The 18,746-nt window shown below is 39.0% G+C and overlaps 1 protein-coding gene across 1 annotated transcript in view; it reads left to right on the forward strand.

The window, feature by feature from the left end:
• The window catches only part of AUTS2 (activator of transcription and developmental regulator AUTS2), a 1,108,719-nt gene that overhangs the window by 503,797 nt on the left and 586,176 nt on the right, over positions 1-18,746 (forward strand). The window contains exon 4 of the mRNA XM_040634983.1: positions 7,290-7,325. Coding sequence (XP_040490917.1) covers positions 7,290-7,325 — 36 coding nt within the window. The remainder of the gene's footprint in view (positions 1-7,289; positions 7,326-18,746) is intronic.

Here is an 18,746-nt window from a genome sequence, read left to right on the forward strand (position 1 = left end):
GAGGCTTCCATTCTACTGAGGGGGGCAAACAACAGACCTGTGAGCAAACAGTAGAACTGTTTCTGGGAGAATACATTTTATGGGGTAAACAGAAGAGTGAGATGGGGTGGAAGGGCACGTGTTGCTACTTGAGCCAGGGTGATTGGATAAGGCCTCTGTGCAGATGACGTTTGAACCAAAGCCTGAATAAGGAAAAGGAGGTAGCCCTGCGAGGATCTGTGGGAAGAATGTACTGTATATCGGGAGCAACCAGCTCAAGAGCCTGAGTCAGGAGCAAGCATGTCGTGTTTGAGGGAAGGAAAACAGGCCGGTGCGGCTGGACTCCAGTGACTGAGCACAGGGGCCGATGACATAATACCTTCTAGTGCACGGTAAGGAGGCTAGGCATGGCAGTAGTCTTCTGGTAGCTTAAAATAGTGGAAATTTATTACCTCTTAGGTTTTGAGGCTATAATTCCAGCATTAAGGGTGTGAACAGGGCCATGATCCCTCTGAAAGCTCTAGGAAGAATCCTTCCATTCCTCACCTAGCTTCTGGTGGCATCTGGCCTTCCTTGCCTTAAATTATGTCACTCCAGTATCTGCCTCTGTCTTCACCCGGTCTTCTGCTCAGTGGTCGCTTTGTGTGGTCCTCTCTTCTTGAAGTACAGTAGTCATTGGATTTAGGAACCACCTTAATTTAGTAGGACCTCACCTTAATCACATCTGCAAAGACCCTCTTTCCTTAAGGTCATGGTAGTGCTCGCTTCTGCAGCACATGTATCAGATAAGCCCGTCCTATCAGTCATGGTTCTCAAGAGAAACAGAACCAACAGTGTGTATAGTCACATACAATTGTGGACGCTGATGGGTCTCAAGATCTGTAGTCAGCAAGCTGGAAACCCAGGAGAGTCAGTGTTTAGTTCCAGTCTGAGTCCAAAGGCCTGATCAGCAAGAGAACTGATGGTACAGTCCCAGTCCAAAGGCTGGATGGCTTGAGACCCAGGAAGAATCCACGTTTCAGTTGAAGCCTGAAAGCAAGAAGAAAAAAAAAAATCATCCCAACCCGCATGCAGTCAGACAGAAGAATTCTTCTTACACTGAGGATATTCATTCTTTCCTTCTGTTCTTGTTCTGTTTGGATGAAGCTTGGCCACATTAGGGAGGGCAGTATGCTTTACAGGGTCTGTCAATTTAAATGTTAAACTCCTACAAAAACACCCTTGCAGTAATGCCCAGAATAATGTTTGACCGAATATTTGGGTACCCAGGGGCCTAGTCGAGTTGGCACGTGAAGTTAACTCTTACAGTCATATTCTGAGGTTCCGGGTGGATATGAATTTTGGGAGACACTATTACGCTATTTAACCCACTTTATGTTCTTTTTAAAGCCACTGGAAGGTGTTAAAAAGAATGTTGTTATTATTTTTAAAATGTTTATTTGCCCTTTATATTAAACAACAGATAAAGGTAAGAGCAAGAATGCAGTGAGGGAAAGACGCCAGAAGGGACTGAGTATAGATGAAAGCCGGTGACCACGTGAAATGGGTTGGAACAGAGGGTTGAAAATTGAAGTTGGAAGGGTCCATTTCCATACCCGATGCTTTCTTCATGCTGTTGCCCCCTCTTTTTTTTTTTTTTTTAATCACATCTACAACTTATTAAACACCAAAAACAATCACTAACAAGAATGATGACAAAAAAGAAAAGCAAATCCTTTCCCTAAATATCACCTTCATATTCCCTACAATTTCCACTATTTTCTTTTAACTTTTGTGGTATGAGATTATAAACATTCTCAGTTGAAAAGCTAATTTTATTATTTATTGTCTGTTTCTTTTTTTAACCTGTAGAATTTTTTTGAAGTATAGTTAATGTACAGTGTTATATTGTTTTCTGAGGCACAACATATTGATTTCATGATTCTGTACATCATGCAGTCCTTACCGTAGTAGTGTCACCATCTGTCACCATACAACATTATTACAGTATTATTGACTCTATTCCCCATGCTGTACTTTTCATCTCCACGACTTACTTATTTAATAACTGGAAGGTTTTACATCTCCATCCCCTCTATCTGTTCTGCCCCCACCCACCGTTCCTCTGACAACCACCAGTTTATTCTCCATATTTAAGAATCTGTTTTCTTGTTCGTTCGTTCGTTCTTTTTTTTTTTTTTTTTTTTTTTTTTTTTTTTTTTTTTTGTTTAAGATTCCACCTAAATGAAATCATATGGTATTTGTCTTTCTCGGACTAATTTCATTTAACATAATACTTTTAGGTTTATCCATGTTGTCACAAATGGCAAAATTTAGTTCTTTTTTATGGCTGAATAATATTCCATTAAAATATACCACATTTTCTTTATCCAGTCATCTGTGGATGGGCTTGGGTTGCTCCCATATCTTGGCTGTTATAAATAATGCTGCAGTGAACACGGGGGTGTATACACACACACACACACACACACACACACACACACACACATATATCTTCAAATTAGTGTTTTCATTTTCTTCGGGTAAATAAGGGTAGTGGAATTGATCATATGGTATTTCGGTTTTTGATTGTTGGCCTGTTTTTACTTGAACCCCCCCAGTAGTAATTCCCACTCAAATATATTTTGTGTCTTCACTAGCTATTAGTAATCCTATCTCCAAGGCACATTTCCTAGGATTAAGATTTCAAGTTTTTAAACTTGTCATTGTTTTTTAAAATGCTACAGAAAATGCATGAATGAGCTTGCTTTGTGACCTTTACTAGAAGCGTACTTGGCCATGTGATTCTTGGCATGATCTGTGCTTTTTACTCCCAAGAGAGAAAAGCCTAACAGGAAGGTGGGTAGGCAAGGATGTCAGACACAATTGGTGTTGTGGAAGAATTTTTAAATATTCTATTTAAATTAGCCCTAGGGGGGCGCCTGGGTGGCACAGCGGTTAAGCGTCTGCCTTCGGCTCAGGGCGTGATCCCGGCGTTATGGGATCGAGTCCCACATCAGGCTCCTCTGCTAGGAGCCTGCTTCTTCCTCTCCCACTCCCCTGCTGTGTTCCCTGTCTCGCTGGCTGTCTCTATCTCTGTCGAATAAATAAATAAAATCTTAAAAATAAATAAATAAAAAAAAAATAAATTAGCCCTAGGGTCAGAGCATGTATCCTCCTCTTGGGGTTGGAGTACAGTATCCATCCCATACTCAGAGAGCTGTAATAGTAGCCATGGCCTCTGTGTGTAGATGTCTAATGGAGGGAGCACATCTATTTTAGATGGATAATCAATTTTGAAATCCCTTGTTGTAGGTAAGCTGTTAAAACAGAAATGTTAACTTCATGAGTTTAATGAGTAGCTTCAATGATAGCTTAGTGACAGAGATGGAAAGAAAGTCAGGTAGGGAGCAGTGAGGAAGAGTAGAATGAGCGTTTAATGAATATCCACTTGCACACTTGAATGTCAGCAGCAATGTTCTATCTCCTGGAAAATGTCTTTCAACCATGCATCCCATTACTATTCCTGCAGCCCATGTAGCTTGGTGATTGAGGCAGAGTGTTTGTAAGAAAGCCCTCCTTTGCAACATAATGAGATCGAGGTGGGTAATTTGCAGAGATTGCTGGAGCAGTGGTCAAACCTAAAAAAAAAAAAGAGAGAGAGAGAGAACCCAGCAGAATGAAAAGACCATGTGAAACAGGAGATAGATGGCTTATAATGAGCCCCGAAATCGCATATCAGATAGCCAGCAGGCTGGCTTTTCCTCCTATCCTTGTCTTCTTACTGCTAAGCACTTTCTCTTGCTCTGTTTTCTCTCTACCTCTCGTTTCTACCTCGTGCATTGAAAATATGAGTGAATTGGCATCTCTGCCATTTGAAAAAATAAGAATAAAGCCTTTTTCATTATTCAACAGAAGTATTTGCCTAAATATGGGTGTAAGTATTATTTCAAACGCTTTTGAATCCAAGGACACTTTTATTTGTTGCATTCTTTTTAAAACATCTCTAGTTTTTCAAGCCTCATTTTAACTCCTCATCTTTTCTAGATTCTATGGCAATTTCTGCTATATAGTTTGGACAGAGTCTGCCTTCTTTCTATAGGAAAAAAAAAAAAGAAAGAAAGAAAAGAAAGAAACCAGGAGGACCCCTCCTCATTAGATATTGACTGGGGGCAACGCAGAAAGTTGAAATGAACTTGATTCCATCAAATGGTTCAATGGTCAGGGCATCACCACTTCTTCCCAGGCCTTTTTACTTCTTGGTGTCTGTCTCTTTCCCATGTGAGATATTGGTGCCAATCTCTAAATCCACATCTGTAATTTAATAGCTAACGTAACACCTTTCAAACAATAGAAAAGCTGTTTCTAGACATTTATTCCATTTATGTAGCATAATCTGTTTTTGCCCATGGCTTCCGGTATTCAAAGAATTTCTGACTTGGAAGAAAGATTAATGCTATCAAATATTTGCATCTGTATTAGAGACAAACTTAGATTAGGCATTTATGATCGAGACTCTTCTGGGCCTTCTGGCTAGCAAGGTCTAAGGGATGTGATGTGTGTCAGGGGCTATCAGTGAAACCCTGACTCCTGTCCTGTGGCTAGTCTCAGAACTTCTGTTATCTGTACCTGATAGTGGAAGTCTTGTTGGTGACCAGGCATAGTGTCCCAGTGAATACAAGGCCATAGTCACACCCTTGAGGTTGAAGAAATGGATGAGGTGGTACCTCTTTCAGAGATGTGATTTCTGTTCAGATTTTCCAGTGGTGATTGAAGGGAGCTGGCAATTAGCCAAGAAAAATATGGTAGCGAAGAGAATAAGAAGGGAAGAAATGTCAATGCTATGGATGTTTGGCAAAGTAGATTAGGAGGATTTCTTTACAGAGTTTTTTTGCCAGGTCCAGAAATCACAGCTTAATGCCCCCAACTTTTTCCTCTTTAGAAAAAGAAGCGAGTACAGTGGGTTGACAAATGTGGGTAGCCTCCGACCATAAGGTTCTCTATGCTTTCTAGCAGGTACTGAAACGCTAATGGACCTCTAATGTACGTGAGGATATAGTGTCTGTGTTCTTTCATGTGTCTGTCTGTGTTTGTGTGTGTGCGTGGGGGGGGGTGTTATAAGGCAGGGTGCTTAAATGCTTTGTTGCATTATGTTAATTCCTCGGCAGTGCAATCAAATTCATGTCGTAATTAAAGCTGTCAGTTGGAAGGCAAGCCAATCGCCACGAAAACACAGCATAACAAATGAAGTGAAATGATTCTGCGTGTAGCTATACAATGCTTCGCCAGGCATGAAATTAAATAAGTAATTTGATGTTGACATCAGAAATTGAAATGATACCCACTGTTCCCTCATTCAGTCAGACCTGCATAAACAATAGCCAGAACAAATATGCACAACAAAGCCCTCTTCTCCACCCAGCTCCCTGAGTAATGTACAATATATATGCAAAATGAGTATAACAATGCTTTCCGAGACCTGAAGGATGTAATTTTCTTTGGTATACAATAAGATGATATGTATGTGGGGGTGGGGAGGTGGGCTTGGAGGGGTACTTCTGCTTCTGGATAAAATACATTTGCAGGAAGGAGGGGGGAATAAAAAACCTGAAAGAAACAAGTCCCATGTTCTTTCTGAGTAATTCATCCTAAAATGAGTTTACCTCCCAGGGGCATGACTCCAGGGTGGTGGAGACCTAAGTTGGCTTTTGCCTTCCTCTGTTCCATGGAGGGCTATGGGTATCGAAAACAGGTGATGCTGTCACATGGCTAATCACTGCAATGAGAAGCTGTCTCCATGGCTACTGTGGATCTCCCTACATACCATTTATGGGATCAAGAATGCAGCAAGATTTTTTTAAACCAAGTCCAGTGTGCAAGATCACACATCTGTTGTCCTTTATTCCCCTGAGCCTGTCTGAAACACCTAGGTGAAGGAAGTTGTGCTTTGGGAAGTGCATTTAGGAATGCCCCAGAGCATTCTATTCTTCTTTGATGTGGATGCTGTTGATACTTACAGCACTGTATTTCCTTCTCAGGAAACAGTTTAAAATCAAGAAGATTCACATCTACTGTATTTTTGGAGATGCTAAATTCACCTAATCTCCCCCGCCCCATGCAATCCAGTGTCTCATATATTTATACATTAATTGAACAAATACTTGTTACATGCATCCTGTGTGCAAAGCATCGTGCTGAGCACTGAGCAAGCAGTGATGACTTAACTGTATGGTCCCTGCTATCTGTAGTGTGCAAAGCAGGGAAAGGACATTTGGGTGGAAGAGCTAGAGGTGAACTGAGTAACGCTCCTTGGGGGTAGAAGTCAGCCCAGCCCGGGGAAGGTGAAGCACCTGACCCAGGCTAGTCAGGGAGAAGGCCTTGCTGGTGCAAGGACACCAAGCTGAGACCAAGAGACCACCCCCGCACTAGCAATCTTTTTGTTTCAAGCTTATTTGGGGCCTTTCTTGTTCATGAACAGACGAAAATTTAAAAAATTTGTAATGAGAGGTTTTGAGAAAAGAAGAGACAGAAATGCAAACAAGCATGGATCATAGATAAGTATAAAACAAAAACCGAGTTCTCTTTTTGGCCTCTTTGCCTAAAGAAGTGCAAACCTTTCAGAATCATTTTTTATTTATTTATTTTTTTAGTTTTCTGAGTGTCAGAACTGTGGAAGCCTAAATTGATAATTCTTGTGACTAAAACCTTCGGAAAAATGGTGCTTTTCACTGCTTCCCTTTACCCACACATTCTTTGCATTTTATTCTACTAATTATGTTTACAAAATGTCTCATTTTTGAAAAGCACTCTGTGTGTACTAACTGGTGCCTTTAGGGAATAAACTGGCAAGTAGGTCATACACTGGAAAAGTCATCCAAACCCACTGGGCTTTTATTTTCAAGTCAGTCTGGGCTTTTTCCTCTTGCCTGCCCCTTTGCGGCCACAAAACTGAGTAGCTTGAGACCAGGGCATTGAATGTCAGCAAGTCAGGGAGGCAGGCTGATGCGTGTCTGTTTAGTCTCAGTGCAGGGCGAAATGCCATCATTAATTCATTACCCAGCTGCCTGTCAAATAAATTGGCAATTACGTCCACCGCAGAAGCTTGGAATTCAGTAAATAGCACGTTAGCATCTCTGAGTTGTTGAGAGATGTAAAGGGGAAAATTAAGCCAACACGGTGTTTGTATCAGTAGCAGATGACAAGGGGCAGCATACGCTAGTGATGTGATGTAGCGATGAAAAACTCGCAAAGGGCTGGTAATGAGCCGTGTGGATTGGAACGTGTTAAAAACCATTGCTGATTTTCCACTTTGTCTTTATGCTTTATTGCAGAGTTCAGCTCCTTCCAGCTTGGGAACAGGCTACTTCGTAAGTTTATCTCAACTTCCACATGTATGCCTTGCGTTGGCCTTGATTTACTTCTAGAATGTTCGCTCATTAGGATGTGAAAAAAAATCTGAGAAATCCCCTGCCAGTCCTAAAGAGCAGACTGATGCCCATCCTTTCATTAGGATTATTTTATTTTTAAGCAATTGGGCCCTAGGTCAGTCTGAGATGTAGGTGTCATTCCTAGGGTACTTCCTCCTTCCCTGGCAGCCGCAAAGGAAACCTGACTGGCTCACGCCACCTTTCCTACATAATTGTTTTTTTAGTGACAAGTGTCATGTGAAGGATGGAATTCAGATTATGTATTGAGGTCTTATTCACTTTTAAGATCCCTTAAAGAACTTTCTACATATACAGTGAATTGCCTTAAAAAAAAAAAAAACAAACTTTTGTTGAGAGGTGGTGTTTTAATGGATGTTTTCCCTTACAGTCTGGGTACATGGCCTTTAGATTTCCTTGAAACAATCATGGAACTCCTTGTTTTAGCAAATACAAGTGTATTATTTTTATTTCTAGACATTTCTTTGTCCTTCGAGAGGCGTGGGGATGGTGTCATACCTCAGGGATTATCTCATAGATAATTTTCTCATAGAGAAATTGTCACTTCATTTCTTTTGTTTATAGCAAAATCACCCTTTCTAGATTCAATAATCTTTTTCAAGATCTAAATGAAAGAGAGTTACAAATAGGCATTATTTACACAACAGGAAAACATGCCCGTGTGGAGGTTCAATGTGGTATTTAAAGGAATCTGATCTGTGTTCTGAGTGATGAACACTGATACGCTAATGCCTGCTCAGCATTTTCTGAGAAAATAATGAAATCATGAAAATAAAACAAAGTGGAAAATAATTACTGATTCAGTTTAGTTGCCTTTAAATTTCTTTCCTCTAAAATGCTAATTACGCTGGTTTTCTTCTGCCCACACATTTCTCTTCATACATTTACATTAAATATATGAAAACCAGCATCATTTCGTTGAATGATAAGTCTTTTCCAAGCTTGGCAGAAGTAGCATATTCTAAATGTTGATTTTTTTTTTATCTTAATCTATGATAATGAGGAGGAAAAGGATGAGGATAAAGATTTTTCGGTACCTGCTTAATACAGTCAGCACGCTCATCCTTGCTGCTTATTGTGGCTGAATATTCATGCTTACAGAAACACGCAGGATGCTGAAGCAGTCGAAATAACAGAAGTAGTCCATCTGCCATGTCTTCACACCAGGCTGGATGTGGGTTGAGATGCTGGAAGTAAAATCTGGAGACTGCCAGTGTCTGTTCTCTGTCCAAAAGCTAAATTATCCTTCTTGGCTTTCTTCAGTAGAACAAGGCCCAAACCACTAACTTAGCCCTTGATCACTTCGAGACTGAACATTCTAGTATTTTTTTTTTATTGCCAATATGATAACCCTGAAAGAAGAAAGTCATCTGTAGAAACATCAAAAATTTTATTATGCTTTTTGCCACTAATTTTTCTAATTCCAGGAGTGTTTCTTTTTTATTCTTTAATAATACATTCTTATGAGGAAAGAGTCTGCAGTTACTAATCTAAAATGATTTTTATATTCACACAGTGTTGGAGGAGTATAAAAGTTTGTCCTTTGGTAAAATTGCTCTTAGCGTTACTTTGCTTACATAAAAAAAAAATCAGTAGTAATATTAGCTTACACGGAAAAGATATGTACCATATGCATGGTCAGCTCTGAACTATGACAAAAATGCTCTACTGAGAGTGTGTTTCCAATAATGGGTTTTTTCTGTTACCAAAGTGCAAAATCTATTGATATTTTTGCCAAGTTCTCATCAAAAAGTGTCTTATGTTTCAATTTTCATGCCAACAGTATCACATGTAACACTTGATTTCAGCTACTAACATCAGCATTGGTGAGTTTCATGCTTCTAAGTGGAAATGGTATATTCACAACTTATAAGAGTGTTGTGTCAACATGGTCTTTGTACTTTGCTTTATGATCTGTGATGTCATATTAGCTTTACTTATGTCCGTAATGAAGGCTCAGCATCAGGTAAGTGGAATGGTGATACATGGACTCTATCCTTACTTCTTTTCAGCATCTCTCTGAAGTGTGGATGGAGGCACTTCACCTGCAGAGTTACTGCGTTATTAATGCAGTTGAACCATAGTGTGAACTCTGGTGTAGGAAAACTGAAGGCACTCGCCCTATTGGGTTTAACGACCTGGAACTGTTTTCTTAAATACTCTCCCTTGCCCCAACGTTAGTCTAACGTCACCATTTCCTTTCATTTAGAGTTTATGCTCTTAAAGAGCTTTTAGTGAACTAGGGTAAAATGCTGATCATTTGTGTGCTAATAAAATAGACACCCACCCAAGTACACACACACACACACACACACTCACTCACGTATGCCTGTGTACACCCCTGTCCACAGCCAGTACATTCTACTTTCTTTCAGTTCTTTCCATTTATCAGTAGTGATGTTAGAGAATTTAAAGAAGAATCCTTTGTTTTTGATTTAGTTGTATTTGTTTATGTCTCTTTGGTTTTGTGTTCCAAAGATGTCTGCTTAGGTCTGTTACTTTTCCAATTCATTTATAAGCTGAAGATTTGAGAAATGAGAACAGCAGCTAAAATCAGTATTTACATAAGCATATTGCAAAGGATTCTTAAAGTAGACAAAATAAAGAAGGATTGGAACAAACTTTTCACATTTTTGGGAGCTTTTGAATAATGTGGGTGTTATACACACAGAGAGACACACACATATATATTCATTACATACTCATGCCCAGCTCATATTCTAAATATAAATGAAAGTATAGACTAGTTGGAATCTATTTGCTTTTTTAAATTTTTTTTTTTTTTTTTTGGCAAGAGTACCAAAACTTGTTGGAGTGTGTAGGGTTTTTCTTTTTTTTAAACGTTAATGCAGTGAACACGTTTTCATTTTAATTTAAATGTTTTGGGCTATATTCTCTTCTTATACGTGTATTTGAAATGTTATTGTGCATAGTGGGTAATTGAGAACTTAGAGACAGACTGATCTGAAGCCTAGTTATGTGACCTTGGGCAGGTTATTTAATGTATGTAAATCTGCACCCACCTAATAGAGTTGTGAATTCTAAATGAGACAAGGTGTTTAATGCACACAGAACAGCTCTCATTAATAGCAAATTATTCCCATTATAGTGTGTGATGGCCAAAACTTGGTCTCATTAAGTGGCTATGTAATGTTGTGGTAGGTAGGGGATCACCGCCAGAGATTAGTGATGCAAGAAGTAAATTTTGGGATTTGTAGCTGTAGGTCAGGAACATTCTCGCAGCTTTCCGAGGAGCCTATGATTGTGGGTTCTATCAGCTGTATACCACTTGACTCCTTATGTGAATAAAAAACAAATATGGAATTCACTTTCTCTGATCCTCTGTGATCACCATGATGTTAGAATGAACTCTTGTAGGCTGTCTGTGTATTACAGTTGTTTAATTTGTCCCTTAAAGTTCTTTGCTTATTTTCTCCCTCAGACTTGAGGCATTTAAAGACTGCTGACAGCTCTTGAGGTTGGGCTGGAACAGTAAGAAAGATGTGTTCAAAACATTCAGGTGTTATGAGGTTGTGTCACGTCTTTGCTTCTCCCTGACCCCCAAAAGAAAAGGGGATGCCGTAGCGTACCTGAATGAAGTACCTGAAGCCAGGAGAGTGACAAGACCAGGGAAAACATCTCCTGGTTGCCAGTGGTCTGATGTGTCATCACAGGAAGGTTTGGGACTCAGTCCTTACAAGCACTTGAGCTCATATGTGTAGTTGGTAGCTCCTGTTGGTATAGGGGTCACTGACTTGTCAGGCTGAAATTGATCCCTGGTATGAAGAAAGCTTTCCTTCATTCTGCTAAGGTGTCCTGCCTACTTCTCTGGATAATTTTCAGCCTTCTGCCAAGTTGGAATCTAAGTGTCTTTGGCCAATAGTGTCAAATAGCTTGGATCCTGCTTTTGTAAACTCCGGTGATCCAGAGATTTACTGTAATGGTTCCCAACTAATAACTTTAATTCTCCTCAATTGCATCACATTTAGCTAAATATACATACTTTAAGATTATCAAGGAAACGAACCCACTTCTACGCAATGATTACAACGACCACGTCACATGGTAGAGGGGAATTGTGGAGTGGTACACTTCTTAAAGTGCGATGTGTGCGATCACTGCTTTCCTGTGCACTCAAATTACTTAAGAAGGTGTGTTGATAGTGTTCGTAACAGGCAGTGGGGTGCAAAATACTGACCTGCGGCTTTCCATCAGAGCTTTAAGGTCAGAAAGGGATTAAATTCTTTGCCCTGTTCTAAGTTTTTGACTATAGACCCTTGAAATACCTCCTGTTTTTCTTTGAATAATGTGGGTGTTTTAAAGACTGGGCTTTTCTTTTAACAGACATTTCCGACTTTTTGTCTTTTCCTAAGTACTAAGCACCTTCTCCATCAGACATTGTTCTAGGTGATGGATTACAGTTGTGAACAAGCCTGTCCTTTCAAGGATTTAGTCTTAAACCCAGGTCCTTTCCTTCCTCTGTGATGCCTTTTAAATATTTTTGACACATTGCATTTAAATAAGCAGATTTCAGCTCTACTGAGAACCTAACATTCTTTAACTTTATAATGTTTCTCTGGGTTTTAACTTTAGAAATGCAACTACATCAGCCTGGCCTTCACAGCAACCCCATCCAAAGTCATCTTCCTCCCCACCTGCCAGTACTTGCTGGTGATGCTGGGAGAGAATTTTGTAATTCAGGTATTTAATCAAAACCTGTCAAATGTTTAAAGATAAGTGATGCTGAGTATTTTAACATGTCTCTCAAATAAGACTCTAATATTTGTATTTATTAATTATTACCTGGGTAAATGAATTATTGGCCATTACTTAATTACTGACGAGTTTCCATTATAATGGAAATTTCTTAAAAATCTGAATTCCATCAGAGATCTCCAGTTGTTACTGGGGCATTTGGACTCATTGGTAAAGATTGAGTTAGAAAACAGCTCACCAGATGGAGAGTTCAGTGCATTTTAATTGTCAATATATATTAAACATCTGTTCTCCATTCTTAAGGTAAATAAGATGTAAGCTTGGCCCTCAAGTCATACACAGTTGAGTTTGATACACGGCAAACTTATCAGTCCTATGAGAAGAGTGAGTAGAGCACTTGGGAGTATTTATAAGGGTCAGTTAATTGTAGGAGGGTGAAATTGTGCAGAACTTGATGGATGTTTAGATTTTCAACAGATAAGGAAAAGGTGGAACAAAGTTTGCGGCAGCAAAGGTAAGCCCGCAGAGAAATGGCATCATTGTGTGGGATTGCTTTGACTGTATGTATCATGTTTCTGGCGAGAGGTTGGACTTGGCCACGTAGGTTAATAACAGGGAGTGTGGAGCAAAGCCAGGGAAGGAGTTGGGAGAGTGGGAGGAGAGGATTTATAGGTAGATCCAGACTTGACATTAGTGATCTGTTAAAAATGAGAAAGATGTTGAATCACAGGATCAATGACAGTGATGCTTCTTTTACTCGGAATAGGAATCCCAGGAAGGAGAGATTTGATTTTAGGAAGCTAATGAGTTTGGAAGTTAGAGTAGGTAGTTAGAAGTTTAAGTTGTATATATCTTCAATGGTAGTTCAAAGAGCTGTCCAGAGTAATGGGAAGGAACAAAGCATTGCCATGCAAATTGAAATTTATGTTAAGATATGTAAAAAAGTAGTACTTTGTGAGCATTTCACTGTGTCCTTAAAACTCAGCCTTATGCTTTTCAAAAGATATCTTTGAGGTGTGGTTGTACATAAAATTTTCTTGAGTGACCTCTAGGAATTACCCAGTAAGTCACCAAAGTAGATTTCAAACATTGGCCTCAGAGGTACTCCATCTCCCAAGTGAGCACACCACTAAAACATTTATGTAATATTTAATATACAAACATTTTTATGAATGATTTGTTTATAATAATGGAATAAAATATTGGAATCCATCACTCAAAAGCTGGGACATGACTGATGATTTGGAAGCTACCTATTTATTGTGCAGAAACATTAGGGTAAATGAAGTCAACTGCTCTTCCTAATGGTAAAAAGGTCCCATGTTTTTGAGTTGTAACATTTAAATACCACCCTGAATTATAATTGAGAAAGTAACAAAACCCAAATCTCCACAGTGGGTGTTTTATTTAAGGTTAGGAACCACAAAATTAATCTTAGTTATCTTGGAGGGTTGGTTTGTACCCGGACTAAGTATCTGTGTTCTGAGTGACTTCTCTGCATAGTCACCAATAAACTCTAATTTCAGGGGCCTTAGACTAAAAATACAGTTGTACTTTCCATGTATTTATTTATTTATTCATTTATTTTTTTCTGTTTTTGATTGGGTGTGAGTACTCTTAATTCTGGGAACAGGATCAGTGAGCCATGAGCAACATACTCAGACTATATGAAAAGTACAAGTTAAATTCTGGTGAGCAGACATTTAATCATTTGTAGGATCTCCACACTGAGGTGGCTCTTCCAGCTCACCCTGAGGAAATTGTCTTCTGTGTCCACATTTTTAGTTTCGACTTTTTCATGCAGTACAAAGGAATTGTGAAATTTGGTGAACAGGATAATCAGATGAGAAAGGATCCATTGGTGTCTCCAGTTGCCACCAACCCTTTCGCACTCTTGTCTTCTCAGCATCTCTGTGAAGAGATAGGCTAGGTATTTTTAAACATCTGCTGTCTACAGGAATCTTTGTTGTTGGCTGTTGCAAACTCTAATTGAGGAGATAAGATGAAAATCTAGGTGTTCCTGCTGGATGGAGGGAAATAGCCTCCCTGTTCTCTCAGCACCCTTCCTTCGCCCCTCAGATTCGGAGAAAATAAATCATTTTTGGGGGAAAAAAGAGATTTTACAAGCCACTGGACTAGATAATTACTTAAAGGGCCTTTGGTTCTAATATCCCAAGATCCTTGATTCTACCTCCTTTACACCTAAATGTTTGCCATGTGGGACCAGTGCTTTCAATCAGTTTTGCTGCCTCTCTTAGCTCTCCTTTGAACCGTAGGAATGCAAGGCCATGGTCCCCTTAGTGCTTAATGAACACTGCTCTTCAGTGTCAGCAATGAAAGAGATCCACATTTCGATTGAGTGACCAAGTCTGCCTTTCTTTGAAATTAATAATAATGAATAATGTTTTGTTTTTCTGTTATTCAGTTAGGGTTTAGCGTATAGAAATATTGAGGCTGTAGTCTCGTTCTCTTCCATAGCTAGTGCATCCTATTGGTCACAGAGAGGATTCAGGAAAGACTTTTTAGCAGTGTGCATTGAAAATCCTGGAGGGAATGGACAGGCCACTCATGGAATTCAGAAAGTCTCTCTCTCTCTCTCTCTCTCTCTCTCTCTCTCTCCCCCTCCCTCCCACTCCCTCTCCCTAGACCTCCCTCCCTTCCTCCCTTCTTCCCTTCCTCTTTTTTTTTTTTTTTCTTTTTCTGACACTGGCTTCAAAGAAGTCATCCTATTCTTATTGGAGATTTCCAGGTTATAGAAATGTTGAATTAGTGGGTATGAGCTATATTATATAAAATGAGCTGTGGGCAGTGTGAAATACAAAGGTTTACTCTGACTACCCACACAGCCTTCATTTTTGATAGATTTAACTGCCTTGGAGTTTTATGGACTATCAATCAGAATCTCAGATCAAAGGACTCATTCCTTTGCTTAACTGCTTTAAAAAAAATATTTTTTTCCTGAAATTGTAAATTAGATGCCTCCCAATCCATTGCATAAGAAACTTACAGCTTTGTGAAACACCAAGAGTATCATTTGAAAAGAGGTTAAAAAACACAACTGGGGCTTGTTAAAGAGGAAAAGTGCTGTTTTAACTCCAAGTGTCACATTTTCCTATAGTCAGCTCCAGCAGTAAACAAGAGTTATTGGAAGCTGAGATAGTTTGAGACACTTCACTTATCTCCCGATACTTGACTTCAGAAGCCAAACATTTAAAATGCATTTTGCTTGTGTAAAAATGTTTATCCATTTAAAATACAATGTCGTTTTAACAAAAGCACCCTGGTGACAAGCTGTTTAGATATCGCACAGTTAATAAACTGTCAGGTCCCATACACATATATGTGAAAAGACCAGCACAGTTATCCAAGGCTTGGCATTATAAATCACTGTTAACAAACCTTAATTTGCTTACTAGGCTAATGAATGATCTCCAATTTTCCTGTAGTAATTAGCTTCACTAACAGTCATGTTTAAAGGGACATGCCTTAGACTACACTTAATTTCTGCTCTGAAATCTTTGGTATCTGGTTTGCAGGATGGAAACAAAAACAAAATGAAAAAAAAAAAAAAGCAAGAAAACAAAGCCTATTAGTCTCCATTGACAGCTCTCTTGTAATAAATCCCAATTGTGGCTATTCTCAAGTAGAAGCATTGCCAAAGGTGATGACTGTCTATTAGGGCTTATAAACTGTAATGTACTAGCAGATCTGCAATGGAGTGGTGAAGCCAGATAATTGCAGTGTTTCCTGTCTAAATGTGCTGCTGTGTGTAGTGGCCTCTGATTTTAAGGAGCCATTAAAAATGCAGCAAGGCATAACAGCTGTGGTTCCTGGTGTACTCCTAATATTTCATATGTTCATCACATCTCATAAAATCTTGCCCAAACCAACAAATGACTATGTGTACAGCTGGTCTGCCACAGAAGGAAATTGAGGAGAAACTGAATCATGCAGGTAGCATTACAGAGAACCACCAAGAACTCACTGAATCCGACTGTGTGCCACATGTCTCTTTTTTACTCCCATGAATTCTGTTTCCATTTTAGTCCCTCAAAGAGAACATTCACATTTTACCTTTTGCAAGAGGATCCTATCGGTAACCTACTTTTCCCTACCTTTGTGGGAAATAGGCCTGACTTTGCCATGGGAAGGGAGGGCTGTATCCTGTGCAGAGAAAGTCATGGGAAGTTGGTATCTCAAACCTAAACCCAAAGGACACAAGAAATTTGGTTCCTTCATAGTTTATTTGAAATACATGTTAAAAATAACTTTGGAATAGAACTAGCAATGTGATATGAAAACCTGATTTCTCTGAACAAAAGCATTAATACTAGAACATTCTGGGAAGCAAGAGAAACTAGAGAAGCCAATATGTTCTTCTAATCAAATATTAAACAGCTAAGCATCATGACCAAATGGAAGTCTAAAGGGGCATTTGTAAAGAGGCATAATATAGTCACAAGTTATTTTCATCTGTTGCTAAATTGCCAGCTTTCAATTTGGTAATTAAAATGAATCTATTATTTTGACTTCACCTGTATAGGTTTAGAGTTAATAGAACCTCTGAGTCAGAAGGGACCTCAAATATCACCTTGTCTGACTGCCAGTCTGAAACTGAACTCAGAAAACTAAGCATTGTTAGGGTAGGCTGACAGCGAAGGACTATGACCTTGTGTATTCTCAAAACTGTCCTTTATTGGCATAGCTGAAGATCCCATCAATTTTCTTACCACCTACACCTCACTGTTCTTTTGATTACAGTTAACTAACAACTCTGCCTTTTCCATATGCAGAATAACACACACACACAGACACACATGCATCTATTTTAACCTCTGTTGAAGTTCATCTTTGTGCGTTTAGTACACTTGTCCATTATTCAACGCTGTGGGGGTTCTGCCATCTAATACGTCATTGTTTCTCTTAGCACCATGCTGGTGAGTACTACCCACTGCCATACGTGTGACTTCCTCTTCTTCATCCAAGCTGTAGCCTACAAAATATCAGTGCTGCTAAGTTTTCCTCACTGCTCTTTTCGTAATGTCTCTTCTTTGTGGGATCTGATAGATGCGAGCTGGCTGTTACAGATTCTGGGTATTTATCTCCTTTGATGATTTTTTATCTGGAGCCGCAAAAAAAAAAAAAAAAAAAATCAGACCTTCTTCCTTTGTTTTGTGTATCCATACATACTTTTGGAAAGGGCTTTGAGGCCATCTGTGGACATGCTTAGTATACTGTCTCTTTTTCCTTTGTAGTCATCTTATCCAGTTTAAAAAAAAAATTAACTGGACATTATCGTGTGGATACCTTTGTTCTGCTGCAGAATGGCAAAGTAATTGACCATTAAAATATACTTACCATAGATTCCGTTGTGATGTGGGTATTCATAGCTAAGCCTCTTCAAATTATTCTAATATATGTGAACAAGCAGTATTATCTAAAATAGATAAAAGCACACACTATAAAAGAGGTGCAATTTGATACTGTATTCATGTCATAACAGATACGCATGAGTAATAATTAGAAAAAGGAGACAAATGAAGAGCTTGGTATTATTTATAATAGGTCTCTGTTATATACAGTTGCATCCTAAATGTGGAATTCTTGAATTGTGACACATGTTTAAATTTTGAGTACAGAAGACATAGTAAATTTATTTTTGAAATTTTTGCAAATTCTAAATTGGTCAGGCCATGAAATTGCATTCTGTTTTTTTTTTTTTTCCCTCATCTTTCAAATGAAGGTTGGATCAAGGTGCTCTTTAAAAGGGTATTTCAGTGTCAGTGGATGTGTTGGAAAGGCTGTTGTACAACCAATTAAGAGATTATACATGTTCAGGGACCATTTGTATAAGTCATTTTGTGAATGAGGAAAGGAAGATATCTTTTCCAAAGTCGTACAACTAGGGGAAGAATTCAAGTTGAGAATTGAGCTTAAAAACATAAAACTATCCTGCCAAGAGGCTGAATACTTAACTTCACATTGAGCAATAGGAAAATAGGATCTGCTTTTTTTTTTTTTTTCCCTTAACCTTTTGGGAACATAGGCCAAAGGATAAGTTTTGTCTATCTTTGTTTTACCTCACTAAATAGACATTAAAGCAAGTGGTTCCTTATCTTCAGCTAAGCATAAAGCCTTAGTTTTTCTCTTCCAAAAAGAGGTTATATAAGGGGCGCCTGGGTGGCTCAGTTGGTGAAGCGTCTGCCTTTGGCTCAAGTCATAATCTCAGGGTCCTGGGATCCAGCCCTGCATGGGGTTCCCTGCTCAGCGGGGAGCCTGCATCTCCCTCTGCCTGCCGCTTCCCCTGCTTGTGCGCTCCTTCTTTCTCTCTCTCTCTCTCTCTGACAAATAAATAAATAAAATCTCTAAAGAAGTACACAGTTTTCTAATGACATGATGCTGAACATCTTTTGATATGCTTACCATCTGTATATCTTCTTTGGCGAGGTGCCCGTTCAGGTCTTTTACCTATTTGTTAATCAGGTTTTTCATGTTTTTTTTTGGTTGGGTTTTAAGAGTTTTGTTACATGCTTTGCATAAATAGTCCATTATCAGTTTTGTCTTTTGCAGATATTTTCTCCCAGTCTGTGGCTTGTCTTCTCATTCTCTTGACATTGTTTTTCACAG

The sequence above is a fragment of the Ursus maritimus genome, unplaced genomic scaffold (assembly GCF_017311325.1).
Source record: "Ursus maritimus isolate PB19 unplaced genomic scaffold, ASM1731132v1 scaffold_2, whole genome shotgun sequence".
Classification (NCBI taxonomy): Eukaryota; Metazoa; Chordata; class Mammalia; order Carnivora; family Ursidae; genus Ursus; species Ursus maritimus.